The 18,781-nt window shown below is 41.6% G+C and overlaps 1 protein-coding gene across 7 annotated transcripts in view; it reads right to left on the bottom strand.

The window, feature by feature from the left end:
• Nucleotides 1-12,148: 12,148 nt before the first annotated feature.
• SLC18B1 (solute carrier family 18 member B1) overlaps nt 12,149-18,781 on the bottom strand; it is a 51,751-nt gene continuing 45,118 nt past the window's right edge. For all 7 annotated transcript variants that reach the window (XM_069077359.1, XM_069077358.1, XM_069077357.1 and 4 more), the window contains 3 exons: nt 14,278-14,371; nt 13,942-13,991; nt 12,149-12,773 (listed from right to left, as the gene is read on the bottom strand). In XM_069077359.1, coding sequence (XP_068933460.1) covers nt 12,698-12,773; nt 13,942-13,991; nt 14,278-14,371 — 220 coding nt within the window. In that variant the 3' untranslated portion in view covers nt 12,149-12,697. The remainder of the gene's footprint in view (nt 12,774-13,941; nt 13,992-14,277; nt 14,372-18,781) is intronic.

The raw sequence follows: 18,781 nt of genomic DNA, 5'->3' as shown, positions 1-18,781 counted from the left end.
GACCTGAGTTCAAATGTGGCCTCAGACACTTAACACAAAAACTAGCCATGTGACCTTGGGCAAGTCACTTAACCCCAGTTGCCCTCCAAAAAGCAAAAAATAAAAATAAAAAAATTCAGTTTCTCTGGAGACCTTAAAAAGGAAATTGATGTGTTTTTGCAACATTGTTTGGCCTAGGTGTAGCCTAGAAGACAATGAATCATGGCCTGTTTGGGGGACTTTAAAAGATAATACTGTCACAGAGAAGGAAGATGGATCCAACTTGCTTACTTATATCTTTCATTGAACTTTCTCAGAACAAGGTTATCAGGAAAGACTGAGATGCTTGAAGCTAGAGCCCCTACAAATTTAGATTCTGACTCTATAGAAGGGGCAGCAATCCTTAACATGTATTTTATTAGTCAATCTGCCCCCAGATATTAGGAGGAAACTGCCAAAATTGGCGTTGGGACCCCAAATAGCTCAGGCCTTTGGAGTCTTCAATAACAAAGACCTGTTTGCAGCAGAGGAGAAAGAATGCAGGGAATGAACCAGATACAGAGAACATGCCCAATTCTTGGCTGAGGCCATGGTCAGGAAAAGCCCCTCCAAGGGACCCCCTTGGAGGAAGCCCAGTCACTTGGGCAGGGGAAAACCTGCTTTTGATGCCATAAGTAGGGTCACTTGTCCAAAGAGTACTCCTCCTGGGCACCCCCCCCAGAGGGAGCCCCAGGAACCAACATCTCTAGAACTGTGCCCATCTGACCAGGGCGGGCATTGGAGGATTTGAGGATTGAGGTTGGAAAAGTGGTAGAGCCATCTCCTAGTACCCGGACCTCCAGTCTTCTCAAGACTTGGAGTGATGGGGAAGCCTGGGGCTTGGCAGTGCTCCCACCTTCTCCATTTCCCTTGCTGAGCCCTGGGCAAGCATGGAGGTTGAAGGCAAGGTTACCCACTCTCTGATTGATACAGGATCTTCATTCTCTGTTTTATTTAATTACTCTGGCCCTACTCGACCCTCCAACCACTGGGTCATGGGCATAGAAGGGAAAACTAAGGCATGTCTCGAGACATATCCCCTCCCCTGACTATTTGAGGATCTGTTGTTTGAACACTCCTTCCTTATTGTCTTCTCTTGCCCTGCCCCCTTGTTGGGAAGGCACCTGATGGTGAAATTGGGGGGTCAATTTTCTCTAGTTAAACCTCCCATATCCCTTTGTCCTCTGTTCACCAGACTTCCCCATGTTCCCCCAGAAGTTTGGGAGACAGTTGAGCCAATTGTCTGGGATCAGGGAATTCCTGGGAGAGCTACTCATGCCAACCCAGATACTGTTAGCCTCCAAGATCCTAATGTGTTCCCCCATCACCCTCCATATGCAATCAAGCCTGAGGCCTGGGAAGGACTACAACCATTAATTGAAAAATTCCTAAAATATAAAATCCTTGTCCCTTGCCAATCTCCATGTAACAATCCAATTCTTCCTGTGAAAAAGCCTGATGGAGAATACTGCATGGTTCAAGATCTCAGGGCTGTTAACAAAACTGTCATCCCTATATACCCCATAGTCCCCAACCCATATACAATACTTACTCAGATCCCTGGGGGTACCCAATGGTTTTCTACCCTAGATCTCAAAGATGCCTTTTTCTGTATACCTCTGCACACAGACTCACAATTTATTTTTGCATTTGGATGGATACTTCCTGAGGAAACAAGTCCATGTCAGCTAACATGGATAGTGTTGCCCCAAGGGTTTAGGGATAGCCTACATTTATTTGGCCAAGCTTTGGGAAGGGATTTAAGGGATCTGAAATTAATTGATAGCAGCTTAATCTAGTATGTGGATGATATCCTTATTTGTAGCCCCACCCGGGAGGCCTCTTTGGCTGCTTGCTGCAGAAGCCTTTAATTTCTTGAGTAGTTGAGGCTATAGGGTCTCTTTGGATAAAGTCCAGATAGCACTACAGTCTGTAAAGTATCTGGGCCATGAAGTAACTCCTACCTCTTACTCCTTAACCTCTGAGAGGAAAAGGACAAACTTGTCTATCCCTATTTCAGCCACTAAAAAACAGCTTTGGGGGCAGCCAGATAGCATAGCGAGTAAGAACACCGGCTCCAGTGTTGAGAAGACCTGGAGATTGAATCCCAGGCTCAGACACTTAGCGCCCACCCAGAAACACCTGGCTGTGTAACCTTGAGCAAGTTACTTAACTCCAATTGCTTAGGGGCGGCCAGGTGGCTCAGGGAGTAAGAATACTGACTCCAGTGTCGGGATGACCTGGATCAAATCTGGGCTCAGATACTCAGCACCACACCCAGAAATGACTGGCCATGTAACCTTGAGCAAGTTACTTAACCCCAATTACTTTAAAAAATAAAAATAAAAAACAACTTTGAACTTTTCTAGGTATGGCTGGGTTTTGTAGGCTCTGGGTCCCAAATTTCGGTCTTATTGCTAAGCCTTTCTATGCTTCTACTCAGGGCCCTGACTCACTCCCTCTAGAGTGGGATCCAATTAGATTAAAGCTTTCGAGACTCTGAAAGCTAAATTGACTACCATGCCAGCATTAGCCCTACCTGATCTAGGAAAACCTTTTACTCTGTATGTAGAGGAAAGAAGACGGGCTCTGGGAGTCCTAACACAAGTCCTTAGGACCTGACTCCAGGCCAGTTGCCTATTTTTCAAAACAATTAGGCTCTGTGGCTGCAAGATGGCCTACATGCCTCTGGGTAGTAGCTGCTACAGCCATTCTAACTGAGGAAGCCTGTAAACTTACCCTTGGTCAGCCCCTGAAATTTCTAACTCCCCATCAAGTTCAGAGCATCCTGGAAGCAAAGAGCTACCAGTGGATGGCTAGCGGCAGGCTCACCAAATATCAAGCCTAGCTCTTAGATACCACTGACCTAACCCTTTGGGTGTGCCCCACACTTAACCCAGCAACCGTCCTCCCAGACAGTGCCCATCAGATGTCCTGGTTCATGATTGTGAGTAGACCTTGGACCATGTTTATGCCAGTTGAGCTGATTTGAAAGATTCTCCTCTCCCACACCCCAAAGCAGTTTGGTACACAGATGGTTCAAGCTTTATTAAACAAGGTCAGGAAAAGTGGATATTCAGTGGTCAGCCTCTACCAAACCATAAAGGCCAAACCCCTGCCTCCTGGGACCTCTGCCCAGGAGGCAGAATTGATAGCACTCACCAGAGCCCTAGAGCTAGGGGAAAATAAATGAGTAAACATTTTCACTGACTCAAAATATGCTTTCCATGTTCTACATGCCCATGGAGCAATTTGGAAAGAAACTGGGATATCTCACAGCAAAAAAATTCCCCTATTAAACATGCACAGGAAATTTCACATCTCCTTCAAGCTGTTCAAAAGCCCTCTGAGGTAGCTGTTATCTTTTGCAAAAGCCACCAGAAAGGAGGAACTGACCAGGTTGTGGGAAATCTGGCAAACACTGCAGCAAAGACTGCTGCCCACCATTTGACTATACTGGCTCCTGTACTTCCACAACTTCCCAATTCCTTCACACCTTCATACAGCTCTCGGGAACAGGCCCTTGCTAAAGAAAGGGGTGTAGCAGCAAGCACCCCAAGCGTCCTCAGGGTTTGCAGCTACCACAGGTTCTTGGATCTGCTTTGTTAAAGGAAAGCAACTCAAAATGGGTTAACAAGCTTACTTTAATCAGTCAGACCATATATCGTTTACCTTGTTCAGGGCAAAAAGGTCAGCACCCTGAACCTCAAAATATACAGGCATAATTATTAAGACAGAAACATCAAGTAGACAGATTTCCAAACTGTCCAACCATTACATCCATACCCAGTCAACATCTGGGTTCCACATTCTGGGTTTTTCAAAGCCGGGGGACTCAACAACAGCTTCCCAGAATTCAGATCAAATCACAAAACACTTCTCAAAGTGAGTCCCAAAACAAAGCTACACATCAGGACTTATATAGCCTTCTCCTGGCTCAGAGAATGTAACAACCTTATTGACTCACTGGCCAATCAAGAAGTATCTACTGAAAAACAAGCCTCCCACCCCAGGCTTCAGGTGCACATTAGCCTAGGGGCAGGGAAGATCTTTAAAATTTACATTTCCATTACAAGGGGATACTCTCTTTCCTGCTCTGGGTGGTTTCAAACACCCTCAGGACAACTTCTTATTCCAGAGGAAAGTCAGTGGAAGTTTCTTTTTGGCTTACACTAGGCCACACACCTAGGGAAGAAAGCCCTCCAGTCTCTGATAAAGTCCATTTTTACTGGTAGTAAGGTAGGAGAAACCATCAGACAAGTCTGTTGGGACTGCCCAGCCTGTGCTCAGGTGAATTCTGAAGGGGCAGTCAAACCTCCTCCCCTTTAAAAACCTGTTCAGAGGAGGGGTACATACCCAGGTGAAGACTGGCAGATAGATTTTACACATATGCCCCCATGTAGGGGTTTCAAATTTTTTTTTTGGTTTTTATTGACACCTTTACTAATTGGATAGAAGCTTGCCCTTTCAGAACTGAAAAAACTCAGCAGGTATCAAAGTTCCTATTAAAGGAAATTATATATTATATATAATATATTTATCATAAATTTATAAATATATTTATATATTTATTTTATATATTATATTTTGGCTTGCCTGGCTCCTTACAGAGTGACAAAGGCCCAACTTTTATTTCACAGATAACCCAGGCAGTGGCAAAGACACTTAAAAACAATTATCACCTTCACTCAGCCTGGAATCCAAAATCCTCTGGTAAAGTAGAGAAAATGAACCATACCCTTAAGCAGGTCCTTACTAAGCTATGCATGAAGACTGGGTTAAGAATCTCCCCCATTGGGCTGCTCAGAGTCCAAATCACACCTTGGGAAAATATCAAGCTTAGTCCCTTTGAACTCATGTATGGGAGGCCCTTCCTAACCTCTGACATCCTAGTGGACCCAGAACAGCATTTAATTACCCAATTTGCAACTCAGTTAGGAGCTGTCAGGAATGATCTGACTGAATATGCTAATAAGTATCTTCCAAAAAATCCTTGAAAAGGATTGTCCTGCTGCAGGACAACCTGGACATTGGGTCTGCTTAAAGTCATGGAAAACTCAAAAGGGAGAATAGATGTCAAATGGAAGGGAACCTACCAAGTCATACTCACCACTCCAATGGCAGTAAAACTTGAAGGTCTCCCCAGGTGGACTCATAATTCTAGGATTAAACCAATAGCACATCTTGCTTCTCCTCCCCTATTCTCCCCCCTCCACACTCCAGAATATACCAGTGAGCCATTGGAGGACTTCAAGCTAATGTTTAGAAAGGCCCCAGCCCCCTCCAGCAAAAAGGATAAAAAGAGATGAAATTATAGCTGCCCCTTTCCTTTTGGCCTGACATAGTCATCTTTAATTCCTACCAGGGACATTGTCCTTTTGATGAGGTATGGGCTCTGGGAGCCCCCTCAAACTGTCCTTGAGTCATTGAAGTACAGGCTCTGGGAACCTCCCTTGAACTCTTGATTAAATTGTCTCATTTGATGAGGCATTTGCATGAGGCAATAAGCCTTACATTGTGGCAGGGCTCAGACCTCTAGTCTAGTTACTAACTGCTAACTACTAGCCCAGTTACTAGCCTAACCCTCCATTGTTTATCTACTTCCCACTATTGATCCTATCAAAATATCAATACACCCTTGAACTGGCCTAGCCCACCATTGTCTCTAGTCTCCAGGTGGCCTCCAGCAACTTCCCACTCTTAATCAGTCATTGACCTCATTAACTCCTCCTGAAGACCCTCCCCAAACTCCTCCTCTAGACCACCCCTAGATCCCTCCCACAACCTTCTGTATATAAGACCCCATCTCACACCATGTGGTGTGAGTGCCATAGAATGTCATAGAATGGGGAGAGTGCCATAGAATTTTCTAGCACAAACATACTCTGTGTCTAATGCAAGTGAACATTCAATAAATTTTACTTTTCTTTGGCTGAGAAGACTCAAGTTGAATTCATTCTGCAGGACCTGGAGTGTTGGTATTTTGGGGTCTCCAGAGCAACCCTAACCCTCTTAGTGGGTACCCTCTTCACTTTATCTATTTTTTTGGTGCCTGTTTGGTCTTTGTTTGCTTAACCTCTTTGCCAGGTTTATCTCCTCCAGGGTTCGAGGTATCAACCTGTGGATGACTACTAAGGCTATGCAAATCTCTGACTGAATCCAAGTTCTCCAGTCCACTAGACCTGGTATCATCCACATTCCAGAGTCTGACCCCTTGAATGTGAAGTCTGACCCCCTTGAACAGCTCAACTACCATTGACAGCAGGAAGCACTTTCAGAAGCTGAGACCTTTGCCCTTGACCCCAAAATAATTTGGGTCCCATTTGTTTGAGGGGGGAATGATGAGTTATGGTATCTGAGAACTTCCTTGAGCTCTGCTTGAGTCCTGGAGGTACAGGCTGTGGGAACCTCCCTTGGAATCTTGATTAAAATGTCTCATTAGATGAGGCATTTGCATGAGGCCATAAGCCTTTCATTGTGGCTGAGCCCTAGCCTCTGTTACTAGACTTCCCACCCTTCCTATCAAACATCCACCTTTGAATTGGCCTAGCCCACCATTGTCTCTAGTCTCCAGGTGGCCTCCAGCAACTTCCCACCTGTAATCACTCATTGACCTCATTAACTCCTCCTGAAGACCCTCCCCAAACTCCTCCTCTAGACCACCCCTAGATTCCTCCCACAACCTAATGTATATAAGACCCCATCTTGTCTCCATGTTTGTGAGAGCGCCATAGAATGGTGAGAGCACTATAGAATAGGGAGAGTGCCATAGAATGACCTAGCACAGACTTACTCTGTGTCTAATACAAGCACACTTTTAGTAAACTTTACTTTTCTTTAGCTGAGAGGAGACTTGAGTCGAATTCATTCAGCAGGACCCAGCGTGTTGGTATTTTGGGGTCTCCAGAGCAACCCTAACCCTTTTTATGGGTACTCTCTTCAGTATCAGAGGGTGAATACCAGGCAGGGTGAGTGTAACTCTTGGAATTCAGTGCCTCCAGGCATGGGGGTTTAGCTCTACCATGATTATGGAATCAGAGGCCTTCCTGGGATTCCCATACTAACCTGGAAATTGAATAGATGTCTTTACTGTTGCCTTTGTTGTAGGTAAAGGTCAGAGGTTGGATGCCTGATTTGGGAGGGCAGGTCCCCCAACTCCATTTGCTACAGGGAACTTTCCCAGTGTTTTAGGATGTGCTAGTTCTGTGCTAGCAATGGGTTTGATTTCAGGGAAATCTGTGACCAAAGGAGCTGACCAGAGGAATCAAGTGAGGCATTTAGGAAAACAACTCAGGTGGAGTTCACAATAAAGGTGAAATTGCATTGCATGGAATTTAATGAATCAAGGTAAGGGCCCATGTTGCTGCTCATGCCCTGGATGAAGAGTGGAACCTGTGTTTCTAGAGAGGCCCCAGAATGTCATGGACCCTTTAGGTAATGGGGTGACATGTTGGGGCCCTAAAACCTTCTGTTAAGTCTATTAATTCTCTGTTAATGTGCTCCTTTATCCTGTGGGAAGTTGTTGTGGTTGTGACTGTGGTAGTGTTCTGAGAACGCAGACAGAAGTAATAGTAGAGGACACTAGCTGCTCCCTTCACATAAGCTGCTGTTCCATGAAGCAGATGGGGACTGGGTAGATTCTCAGTCTAGGGAGAAACAGGGGTTCTCAGAGCATGTCTTGGAGGGCCAATAAAATAGAACCCTCCCAGTGGGGTCCTAATCCAGGTTTCTAATGGGTGGCTAGGGTTGAAGCCTCAAGGGGCTGGGACCTTGAGTAACACGCCCAACGGTCAGATCAATCAAGTTTCTCCCAGAAGCTTATTAACCAGAGTGAAGGGATGAGGAGTAGGACAAACAATTTGGATAACGAGATGCCAGAGACTGCTATAACAGCAAGAAAGAAAAGGCTTAGTTCACAGAGGGAGGGTCTGCAAACCTCAGGCCATGTCCCCTTTCTTGGTTCAGCACTTTTCATCTGCTATCCTCTTCTTTTCATTCTGGGGTCTTGAGAACAGCTGTCTACCACAGATGTTGGTTGCCTCGGACCCTTATTAATTTCTAGTCAAATCACCTGTCAGTTCTACAATTCAGGCATTTGGGAAAATGTAGCACTGTCCTTTTTAGCTGTGACAGGTGGATCCAGGACTCCACTCCCCAGAGTTTGGCAGCAGTGGGGATGGTGAGCAGAACTCAAAGGGGCCTTTCCATAGTGACTTCAAGGACTGTTTTCAGGGATGAGGATTGCAGTATACCTCATCACCAGGTTGGATCATGGATTGGGTCTGTTAGGATTCCTAAGAATGGGACCGTGAGACAAGGTGGTCACTGTGATATTTTCTGAGTCAACCAAATACAGTATTGCAGGAGGTAGCCTGTGGCTGCTATGCTTCCCACCCAGAGGTACAGTGGCATTGGGCGTGCTATTATTACTATCTTATAGGGACTAAGCTTATGGGAACCAAATGTTCTAGATATAAGACTTAGCAGGGCTAAAGAAGGACTTTGGGGGCAACCAGGTGGTGCAGTGAGTATGAGCACTGGCCCCAGTGTCGGGAGACCTGGGATTGATTCCTGCCTCCGATACTTGGCACAACTGGCCGTGTAACCTTGTGCAAGTTACTTAACCCTGATTGCTTAAAAAAATAAAATAAAATAAAGAAGTACTTTGGGCCAGGGGAAATCCAGGTCCTCAGAGAATTTATCCAGGGAGGTTATAAGTATCCCATTAAATTTTTCAACCATTCCTGCGGATTGGGGATGATAGACCTTAGGAACCTACTGTACCCCCATTCCCTGCCCCAGAATGGAATGATATTTTTCTAAGAGGATTTCTGCAACCTCAGAGGCTATGGCAGCATGGTAGGGGAACCCTTCTGCCCACCAAGAAAACATACCATAACCTAAGCATTTTCATCACCAAGGGCAGGTGGCATTTAAATGAAGTTCATCTGTCAAGTTTCCAAGGGTGAATCTGGCAGAAGAAAATCATGAACATGGTCAGAGGTTTGGATGCATCCTGTTTGGGACTGGTGGAACACATTTTACAGGAAATGACAGCGGCCCAGTGAAAACTCCTGACCCACAGTCCCAAAGGCTTATCAAGCTAAGGTCCCTCCTCTTTGTAGTTTTTCTTGCTTTTCCATAAGCATTCTTTTCTGGGCAGTGGCTAACTTTTCTTTTGTTAGACTAGAAGGATTAGGCAGGCCTTCAGGGTAAGATGGATGTACTAAAGCTGCCCTTGGGGAGAAAGTGAAAGTTCCATAGGGACCTGTACTATGCGAACCTCTCTCTTCAGGAGTTAAAACTGTTGGTTTTCACTCCTTGGTCAGCCAAGTTATTTCCTTGGGTATGAATGCTGTTTTCTTGGCAGTGCCCTGGAATTCTAATTACTGCTATGGCCTGGGGAAGCAGTAAACAGCCTAATAGAAAGGAGACCTGCTTCCGATTTGTAATGGGCTGTCCTGAAGAGGAGGGAAAGATAGTATATGTTTCTCTTCTGTGAAAGATTAGTAGGTCAGATCGGATTAGCAAAAGCTTTTTTTTAAAAATGAGTAACTATTAAAGAAAAAGGTTGAAGAAGTAAGTAGGAAAGGACCAAGAAAAGTTCTTGAAACCTTGGGATAAAGAGTTTTCAATATATATTAGAGGTTTTGAAACAGTAAAAGTTGATTGATGTATAGTGTTGTTTTAGGAAGATTAATTTGTCAGTGGGAAAAAGAACCCTACACTGAGGACTGTCATCATTATCTAAGGGAAATTTAACCATTGTAGAGCGATCACTTCAATTTGGAGGTTAAAGGAACCTAAAAACTTCCTCATTTAGAAAACATTTAGTGTTCTTGCCAAACAGAAGACACCTGGCAGCCAACAGTTAAACTAAGAATTAAGAATATTAACTAATTCATAAAACCTAATAAGGGAGAATGATCCTGATTTATGAACAGGATCAGTTCAGAACAATGACAATCAGTGAAGGAAAAAAAAAAAGTTTGCAGAAAACTCGATGTGAGATTCAAGTAAACCAGGTTATTTCTTTCTTTTTTTTTTTAAAGCAATCGGGGTTAAGTAACTTGCTCAAGGTTACACGACCAGTTATTTCTGGGTGTGGTGCTGAGTATCTGAGCCCGGATTTGATCCAGGTCATCCCGACACTGGAGCAGGTGCTCTTACTCACTGAGCCACCTGGCTGCCCCTAAACCAGGTTATTTCAAAAACATTTAAAGAACCAAAGGCAGCTAGGTGGTGCAGTGAATAGAGCACTGGCCCTGGAATCCAAAGGACCTGAGTTCAAATCCAGCCTCAGACACTTAACACTTACTAGCTGGGTAACCTTGGGCAAGTCACTTAATACCAATTGCCCTGCCTTCCCCCTCCAAAACAAAAAAAGAACCGAGAACAGAAAACAGACCCAAAAAAGGGAAACTTTTCTCCAAGGAGCTACTTTGTTAGGTTATTACTCCCCCATTAGATTGTGAGCTCCTTGAGAGGGGGACTGGTTTTTTTTTACCTCTCTTTGGATCCCCAGCTATCATGGTGCCTCACACGTGTTTTTAAAGTTTAATAAAAAGTGTGTTTTACTAAATGTTTCTGACTCGGGGAAAATAAAAGCTATTTTGTTGTTTTTGAATCCTTTCAGTCATATCTGACTCTTCATGATCCCGTTTGGGGTTTTCTTGGCAAAGATACTAGAGTGGCTTGCCATTTCCTTCTCCAGCTCATTTTTACAGATGAGGAAACGGAGGCAAACAAGGCTAAGTGACTTGTCCAGGATCACATAGCCAGTAAGTGTCTGAGGACAGATAGGTTTTTCTGATTCCAGGCCCAGTTCTCTATGCATTGTAGCACCTAGCTATCCCATGTGAGATACAGACAGTGTAAAAGGGAGGTATTCTCAGAGAAAAGCCACTAGCTGGCGGAGGGAGTAGACCTGAAAACACAGCATTTGAGCTGAGTTCTGAAGAAAACTTGAAGACAGCTGGGTGGCTCAGTGGTTAAGAGAGTTCTGGGCCTGGAGGCAGTTTTAACTCCTGAAGAGAGAGGTTCCAATAGTTCAAATCCTGCATCAAACACTATCGGTATGACCATGAACAAGTCATTAAACAAACTCTGCCTCAATCCACTGGAGAAGGAAATGACAAACCACTCCAGTATTTTTGAGAAGAAATCTCCATGGACAATACTGGCATGCTATGGTCCATGGGTTTATGAAGAGTTAGACACTGGACAGTAACAATAACTTGAGGGAAAACAGGGAAACTAAAGGAAGATGAGAGAGAACATTCTAGTCACAAGGGACAGCCAGTGCAAAGACATGAGGAATAGCAAATGAGATATCATAGCTAGACTGCAGCATGCATGGAGGGCAGTAAAGTAAAATAAAATCAGAAAAGTAATAAGTGGCCAGGTTGTGAAGAGGCTTTCAATACCAAACAGAGGACTTTTATTTGATCCTGGAGGGAATACTGAGCCACTGACATTTGCTGATCAGGGAGGTGACCTACACAGACCTAAGCTTTAAGTAGATGGTTTGGAGAGAGGAGAGACCAGAGGAAGGGAAATCAATTTTTATTGAAATCATTAGGCAGGAAGTGATAAAAACCTGAATGAGGATAGTGGTTATTTCTGTGTGGAGAAAAGGTGATGTCTAGAAAAGATGTTGTGAAGGTAGAAATGATGATATTTGGCAATGGGTTGGATATGGGGGGGAGGGAAGTAAGTAAAAGGAGTCCAAGGTGATCCCAAGCTGGATCTAGGGCAGTTTCTGTCCTCAGTCCGCAAACAGAAAGTACTGCACCTGAATATTTGCCTAGGGCTTTTAACTTTAATAATAGGAGTTTTCAAGCCTATTATTTTAATAGAAAACCTCTGAGGTAAATGATCTCTCCATTTTGCAGATGAGGGAACTGAGTCTGAGGTTGCCAAGCTGGGATAAATGTTATTTATTATGTAAGTCCATAACTATATGTTATAAAAAGACAAACTTAAGCACTGTTGTTCCTGTGCCTTTCACAAGAACAACAGATTATTCTTTTCCTTTCCTTTCTTTTTCTTTTTCAAGAAAGAAGGGACCATTTAGACTTCAAACACAGTAAGAAGGGATTTTCCTTTCTCAACCAGATAGACAAAGTAGTTAAACACTATGAAAGAAGATCTTTTATTTAATTTCAAATTCATTCTTTCAAATATTTTGAGTCATTGTTAAGTTCACTAAGTCACTGTTAAGTTCACTGTTGAGTCACTGTATAAGTTCACTGAGGTTATCAGTTACCCAGAGATTAGTTTAAGTCATTCTCTCTCCCTAGCCCCCTATATAAAAAGGTGCATTTATAGAATGATTGCACTTACGGTAAAACATACACCAAAGTAGTAAGAAACCTGATTACATTCAGCCACCCAGCACAGAAAGCAAGGAGCTTTGACATACACATAAAAACAGATCCAGAGAATTTTCCAACATCTGTCCTGTACAAAGTGCATCAAATATATAGAAGTTGGCCAACTTATCAGGGCACTTGATCACCTAACTCTGTATCATTCTAAAGGTAGTGTCAACTCTTTTAGAAGGCTGGTTTTAGGGCTCTGTGTTGTTTGTGGGTTCTTTTTTCTGAAAACATTTCTGATTTGTAAAAGTAATAAAATACAGCTTCAAGCATTCTATCAATCCAGAGTATGTGTAAGGCTATATCCTGTGGGGCAACAGAGATGTTCTTTCTTCTCTTTCTTCTTCTGTTTGGAGGGTATTTTGGAGTTCACATCTACAATTTTTTAAAAACAGAAAGACATTACAATGTTTATTCTTTAATTTATATTTCATTTTCATGAAAGATCTTTCTTCTCTCCCTTCTAACTCCACCCCACCCACTGAGAAAGTAATCCAATGATTCTTAAAAAAAAATGAACATATTAAATTGAAATGAAATGTTTATTTGACAACTATTCATGCCAAGTAATATGATTTTATTTCCTTGGAACTGAACTAACTAGCAATATAGCATTTAAAGTAATACAACTTTCATTCCCTCAAATTAGAATTTTAAATTAGAAAGTACATGCACAAAAAAGTACAACAATACAACACAACTGTATTCTGTGTAATTATAATGATGAAGCCTGGCAATCTGAAGGGCTGAGAAAATGTTCTTTAATCAATCAATAAGCACGTAATAAGTACCTACTCTGTGTCGGGCACTATACTAGGCAGAAAGACAAAGAGGAAATAGTTCTTCCCTCAAAGACTTTACATATAAGAGAAAATCCAAATACATTTAAGATAATTTTAGTGGGGTAGGTACTAGCATATCTCATGGAGGAAGTGGAGATTAAATTGGGGCAGCTAGGTGTTGCTTTAGTGCAAAGAACCTGGGTCCTGGAGTCAGGAAGATTATGAGTTCAAATTTGACCTCAGAGTCTTCCCAGATGTATGACCCTGAGCAAGTCACTTAACTTCTATTTGCCTCAGCTTACTCACCTGTAAGATGGGAATATTATAAATATATTAAATAATATAAATATAAAATGGGGGCAAATAGCACCTACCTCGCAAGGTTGTTGTAAGGATAATAATTGTAAAGAACTTAGCACAGTGCCTGGCACATAGTACATACTACATAAATGTTAGTTTTATTAATATTATTCTTATTATTAAGGGTTTTTAATGCCCCAAAAGAGGAGTTTGTAATAAGCAGGAAAATTAAATCCACCTTCATTCCCAGAGGCGGCAAGAGGTTAGTTGCATATGCTGTCAGTTAAGGTCCATTTCTTTGCTGATTTTGTTAAAACTGCTTTTCCTTTTTAGTCTTTGCAGAAGGCCTACTGATTTGAGTGAGGAGGGGAAGGCACATACTTGAAAAGAATATTATGGAAAAACAAACCAAAAAATAGTCAATAAAGGACAAATAAACCAGAGTGAGCAGTCTAACGTACCTCCTTCTTTGCCAGTGTTCCACAATATAATACAGTCCCATTGCCAGTCCCTTTAACAGAATAACAGCAGACAGTTAAAATCACTTGTAGAATATGTGTGTATTTTTATATGAAACTGTGAACTTCCATAACATAGTTTTAAATGTATATTTAAATTTATCAAAATTGTGCTAAAACTGCTCTGCTCATTTGTATTCTTTCTGAAATTCTTTCTGTTCTTATCTGTGTATTTTTTTCATTGAAGTTCTTTCCTTTCTTCTTCTTCTTCTTTTTAAAAATCTGAACTTCTTTCCCACAAGCACTAATAGACCATAAGAGACAGGACTGATTACTTACAGTAAGTAGAGCCCAGAGTCCTTGTGCAGCTGTAGCCCACTCAAAACCAATTTTTTCATATAAAAATCCACCTAGTGTTGGTCCTATGAATGCTCTTAAAAAAAAAAATGACAGGTTAAAACAAGATGTACTCCCAGAAAGTTGCCTTTTTTAAGTTAAAAGAACCTCTAATTCTTTGGAATTATGCGACTGTGGTAATTTAGTTGTATTACTGAAAGAAAAAATATCTTTTTAAGGTTATCAAACAACATGCATTTATTAGTCAAATGCAGGACTTGAGTTAAGAATCCTACCTTGTGGAATCTTAAAAAAATTAATTCCTTAAAAGCTAATGTCATATTTATCACATACCTTTTATATTTCCAAACCATTAGGTCTACGAGAGATATTTTTTAATTATATAATTTGTTTCAAAGACTACTATCATGTTAGGTATGGTACAGTATGCAATGATAGCATGAAATATGGTCCCTAACCTCAAAGGACTTACAATCTATTTTCAAATAGTTATGACTTCTTGTTGTTACAGTATGTGATTAAAGTTCCAACATGAATAGTACAGACAAGTAACTATAGGAATTTTGAGAAAGGAGAGATCAATGTGGGTTGGAATGATTAGGGAAGAGATGAAATGTGAGCAGGGCAGAAGGAAGAGAGGAGGTATGTGGGAATGGATGTGGAAGGAATAATGTGAGCAAAGGCAGGAACGTATACCATGATGTATGACAGGATAACAGTGAGGAAAAAACCAAGCTGCTTAAAGCCAGTTCTGAATCATGAAATATGTAAAGTTGGATCAGTAGATTGCTTCTAAATCGCAGCTGAGAAATTCAGATTTGTATCTTGTAGGTGATAGGGAGCCACTTCAGGCTTCTGAGTAAGAGGAACTACCATGATACCCAGAGGATTTTAGAAAGATTAATTTGGCAGCTGTGTGAAGGACTGAGTATGGGTGAGAATTTGGAGGTGAGGAGACCAGTTAAGAAGTTTCTCAGGCTCACAGATCACAGATCCCTTCTTGAAGTATCGTTGTATATGTGTATACATATCCTACAGGATTAGAGAAGAATGTGTGTGTGTTTAAATATGTGTATATTTGAATGCATCAGAAGATTGTGGCCTGGAACTGATTTGTTAGGCAATTGGCATACATTGCTTAATAAATCAATATGCTTGGAAACTCAAGCTTGTTTTCTCAGTCATTTCATCTTTTACCCACTATGGTTTCTGGCAAAGCTGGCTTGGTTGGGACAGGACTCTGACCTTTGGGTGGACAGTTTTCAGAAAATAACTCCCTACAGTTCTCTGGTTATCAAGCTCAGGTAAGGTTTAGGGTGTAGTTATACATTAAGTTTGGCCCAGGAGTGGGGTGATATAGTTTTAGATTACATTTTCCCCAGGAGCGTAGTTAATAATTACATTTTTCCCCAGGAGAAAGGGAAGTTTAGAGTGAAGTTTAGGTTAAGGATTACGTTTTCCCCCAGGAGTGGATAAGAATTATGGATTCTCATAGTATTAAAATACCATTGGGTTTCCTCTTGGATAGATTTTTTGGCAGCATGGCACCAGGGGATGGTCCTGATAGTTACACGAATGACTAAATAACACACAACTGAATTGTGTGACATCTGACCTAAATAAGAGCTTCAACTGGTAATTTGTTTTGGATCTAATTTGGCTCTTTTCATTATTGTAAACTGAAAATAATTAAGGCTAGGAAATATATATTTGTCTTATCATTTTGGTTTTTTTTTGTTTCTTTGTCTTTTATTGTGTTTAAGGTTGTTTGTAGGTCCTGTTACCTTGTAAGATTTCCAAGGGGAAAATGCAGACAGTTAGAAAAACTACTAAAAGCTTAAGTCAAAGAGTTTAAAATGCTAAGAAACTGTAATGACGTTTTGTACTTGAAGCAGTTGTCCCAGTAAGCAGCATTAGCTCCCACTTCAGGCAAGAGATTAGGTTGGGGGGGAACCCCAAAACAAAACAAAACCCTGCAAGATACTTTCTGTCATTTCAGCTGTAGTCAACTGCTAAAAATATCATAGTAGGTTTGAGAGTTTTACAGATTAAGGAGATTGGAGATTAATCATTTTAAAATTGCAGGGGAGTGGGGATAGAGGCAAGCGGAGTAAAAGCAGGAACGTATGTGATCTCCCACACTAATCACCTGTAAAATGACTCTAAACACATATATGTGTGTATATATATATGTATATACACACATATTTATATATGTATATATATGCACATATATATATACTTACATATGTGTATATTTATATATTTAAACCTGTAAAAATGCCTCTAAACAAATTTTAGAGCTACAGAACCCACAAAGTGACAGAGAGAAACAAATCTCTTGCTGAAGGCAACCTGGCAGGCCAACAGGAAGAGTCTATCGCACCTGAGCTGGGAGCCGAGCACAGTTCTGTGTGAGCCGCGTGGTCCAAGACCCGGGGCGGGCCTGACCACTGGCACATACCAGCTGGAGCAGACTTCAGGAGAGTTAATCACCAGTAGCTGCGGTGGTTTCCAGACCTCTCAATCCATAAACACCAAAGAGAAAGCAAAAGGTCAGTGGGGAACTCTGTTGGAACTGGGTGACAGAAGAACCCGCTCTGGCCCCTGCCCCCAGGGTGAGAGGGGGTGGAGGTGCAGTGGCTGCAGCCACTCCATGTGGCTGTCTCCAGAGCTCCTGGCCTGTAGATTGTCAGGGGACCAAGAGACCATTCAGAGGGTAATCACTCTTGCTTTGATCTGCTTGGATCTGGGTCACAGTCTTGGGATAGTGGTCCTGGGGTGAGGAATACCAGCTGCCAGAGTTTGTGGTGGCTGTAGAGAGGGCACCCCCCTTACAGCTCTGGCAATTGTAAAAACCCCAGCAATTTGGGACACAGCTCTCTTCACTCTGGAAGCAGAGTTCTACCATGGCAAAGGGCTCAAAAGTCAAGTAATTGGCTGGCAAGATGAGTAAGCAGAGGAAGTGCAATCAGATCATAGAATCCTTTTTTGGGGACAAAAACTATCAAAACATGGAACCAGAAGACAACAAAGTCAAAACTCCTGCATCAAAAGCTTCCAAGAAAAATATGAACTGGTTATAGGCCATGGAGGAGCTCAAGAAGGATTTTGAAAACCAAGTAAGAGAAGTGGAGGAAAAATTGGAAAAAGAAATGAGAATGATGCAAGAAAATTATGAAAAGCTAGTTATCAGCCTGCTAAAAGAGACCCAAAAATACACTGAAGAAAATAACACCTTAAAAAATAGACTAACCCCAATGGCAAAAGGGGTCCAAAAAGCCAATGAGGAGAAGAATGACTTAAAAAGTTGAATTGGCCAAATGGAAAAGGAATTTAAAAAACTCACTGAAGAGAATAATTCCTTCACAATTAGACTGGAGCAAATGGAAACTAATGACTTTATGAGAAATCAACATACTATAAAACAGATCCAAACAAATGAAAAAACAGAAGGTAATGTGAAATATCTCACTGGAAACACCACTGACCTGGAAAATAGATCCAGGAGAGATCATTTTAAAATTATTGAACTACCTGAAAGCCTTGAACAAAAAGAGACTAGAAATCATCCTTCAATAAATTCTCAAGGAAAACTGCCCTGAAATCCTACAACCAGAGGGCAAAACAGAAATTGAAAAAATTCACCAATCACCTTTTGAAAAAGATTCCAAAAAGAAAACTCCTAGGAATATCGTAGCCAAGTTCCAGAGTTCCCAGGTCAAGAAGAAAATATTACAAGCAGTCAGGAAGAAACAATTTGAGGATTGTGGACACACAATCAGGATAACACAAGATCTGGCAGCTTCTACATTAAGATATCGAAGGGCTTGGAATATGATATTCTGGAGGTCAAAGGAGCTAGGATTAAAACCAAGAAATCACCTACCCAGCAAAAATGAGTATAATGCTTCAGGGGAAAATATGGTCATTCAATGAAATAGAGGACTTTCAAGCATCCTTGATGAAAAAACCAGAGCTGAACAGAAAATTTGACTTTCAAATACAAGAACCAAGAGAAGCATGAGAATGTAAACAGGAAAAAAGAAATCATAAGGAACTTATTTAAGTTGAACTATTTATATTCCTACATGGAAAAATGATAATTGTGACTCATGAAACTTTTCTCAGTATAAGGATAGTTGAAGGGAATATATATGTATGTATACATAGAGAGAGGGACACAGGATGAGTTGAATATGAAGGGATTATATCTAAAAAATAAAATTAAGAGGTGAGAGAGGAATATAACAGGAGGAGAACAGGAGAGATAGAATAGAGTAATTTATCTCATATTAAAGAGGCAAGAGAAAAGTGTTACAATGGAGGGGAAGAGCAAGAAGGTGAAAAGGAATGGGTCAACACTACTCTCACTGAATTTGGTTTAAGGAGGGAATAACATACACACTCAGTTGGGTATCTTACCCTACAGGAAAGTAGGGGGGAAGGGGATAAGAGGGGGTATGATAGAAGGAAGGACAGATTG

The sequence above is a fragment of the Petaurus breviceps genome, unplaced genomic scaffold (genome assembly GCF_028583685.1).
Source record: "Petaurus breviceps papuanus isolate PSGF00001 unplaced genomic scaffold, PetGlider_PUasm1.0 90977, whole genome shotgun sequence".
In the NCBI taxonomy this organism is placed as follows: domain Eukaryota; kingdom Metazoa; phylum Chordata; class Mammalia; order Diprotodontia; family Petauridae; genus Petaurus; species Petaurus breviceps.
This window is presented reverse-complemented; position numbering and strand designations above follow the sequence as displayed.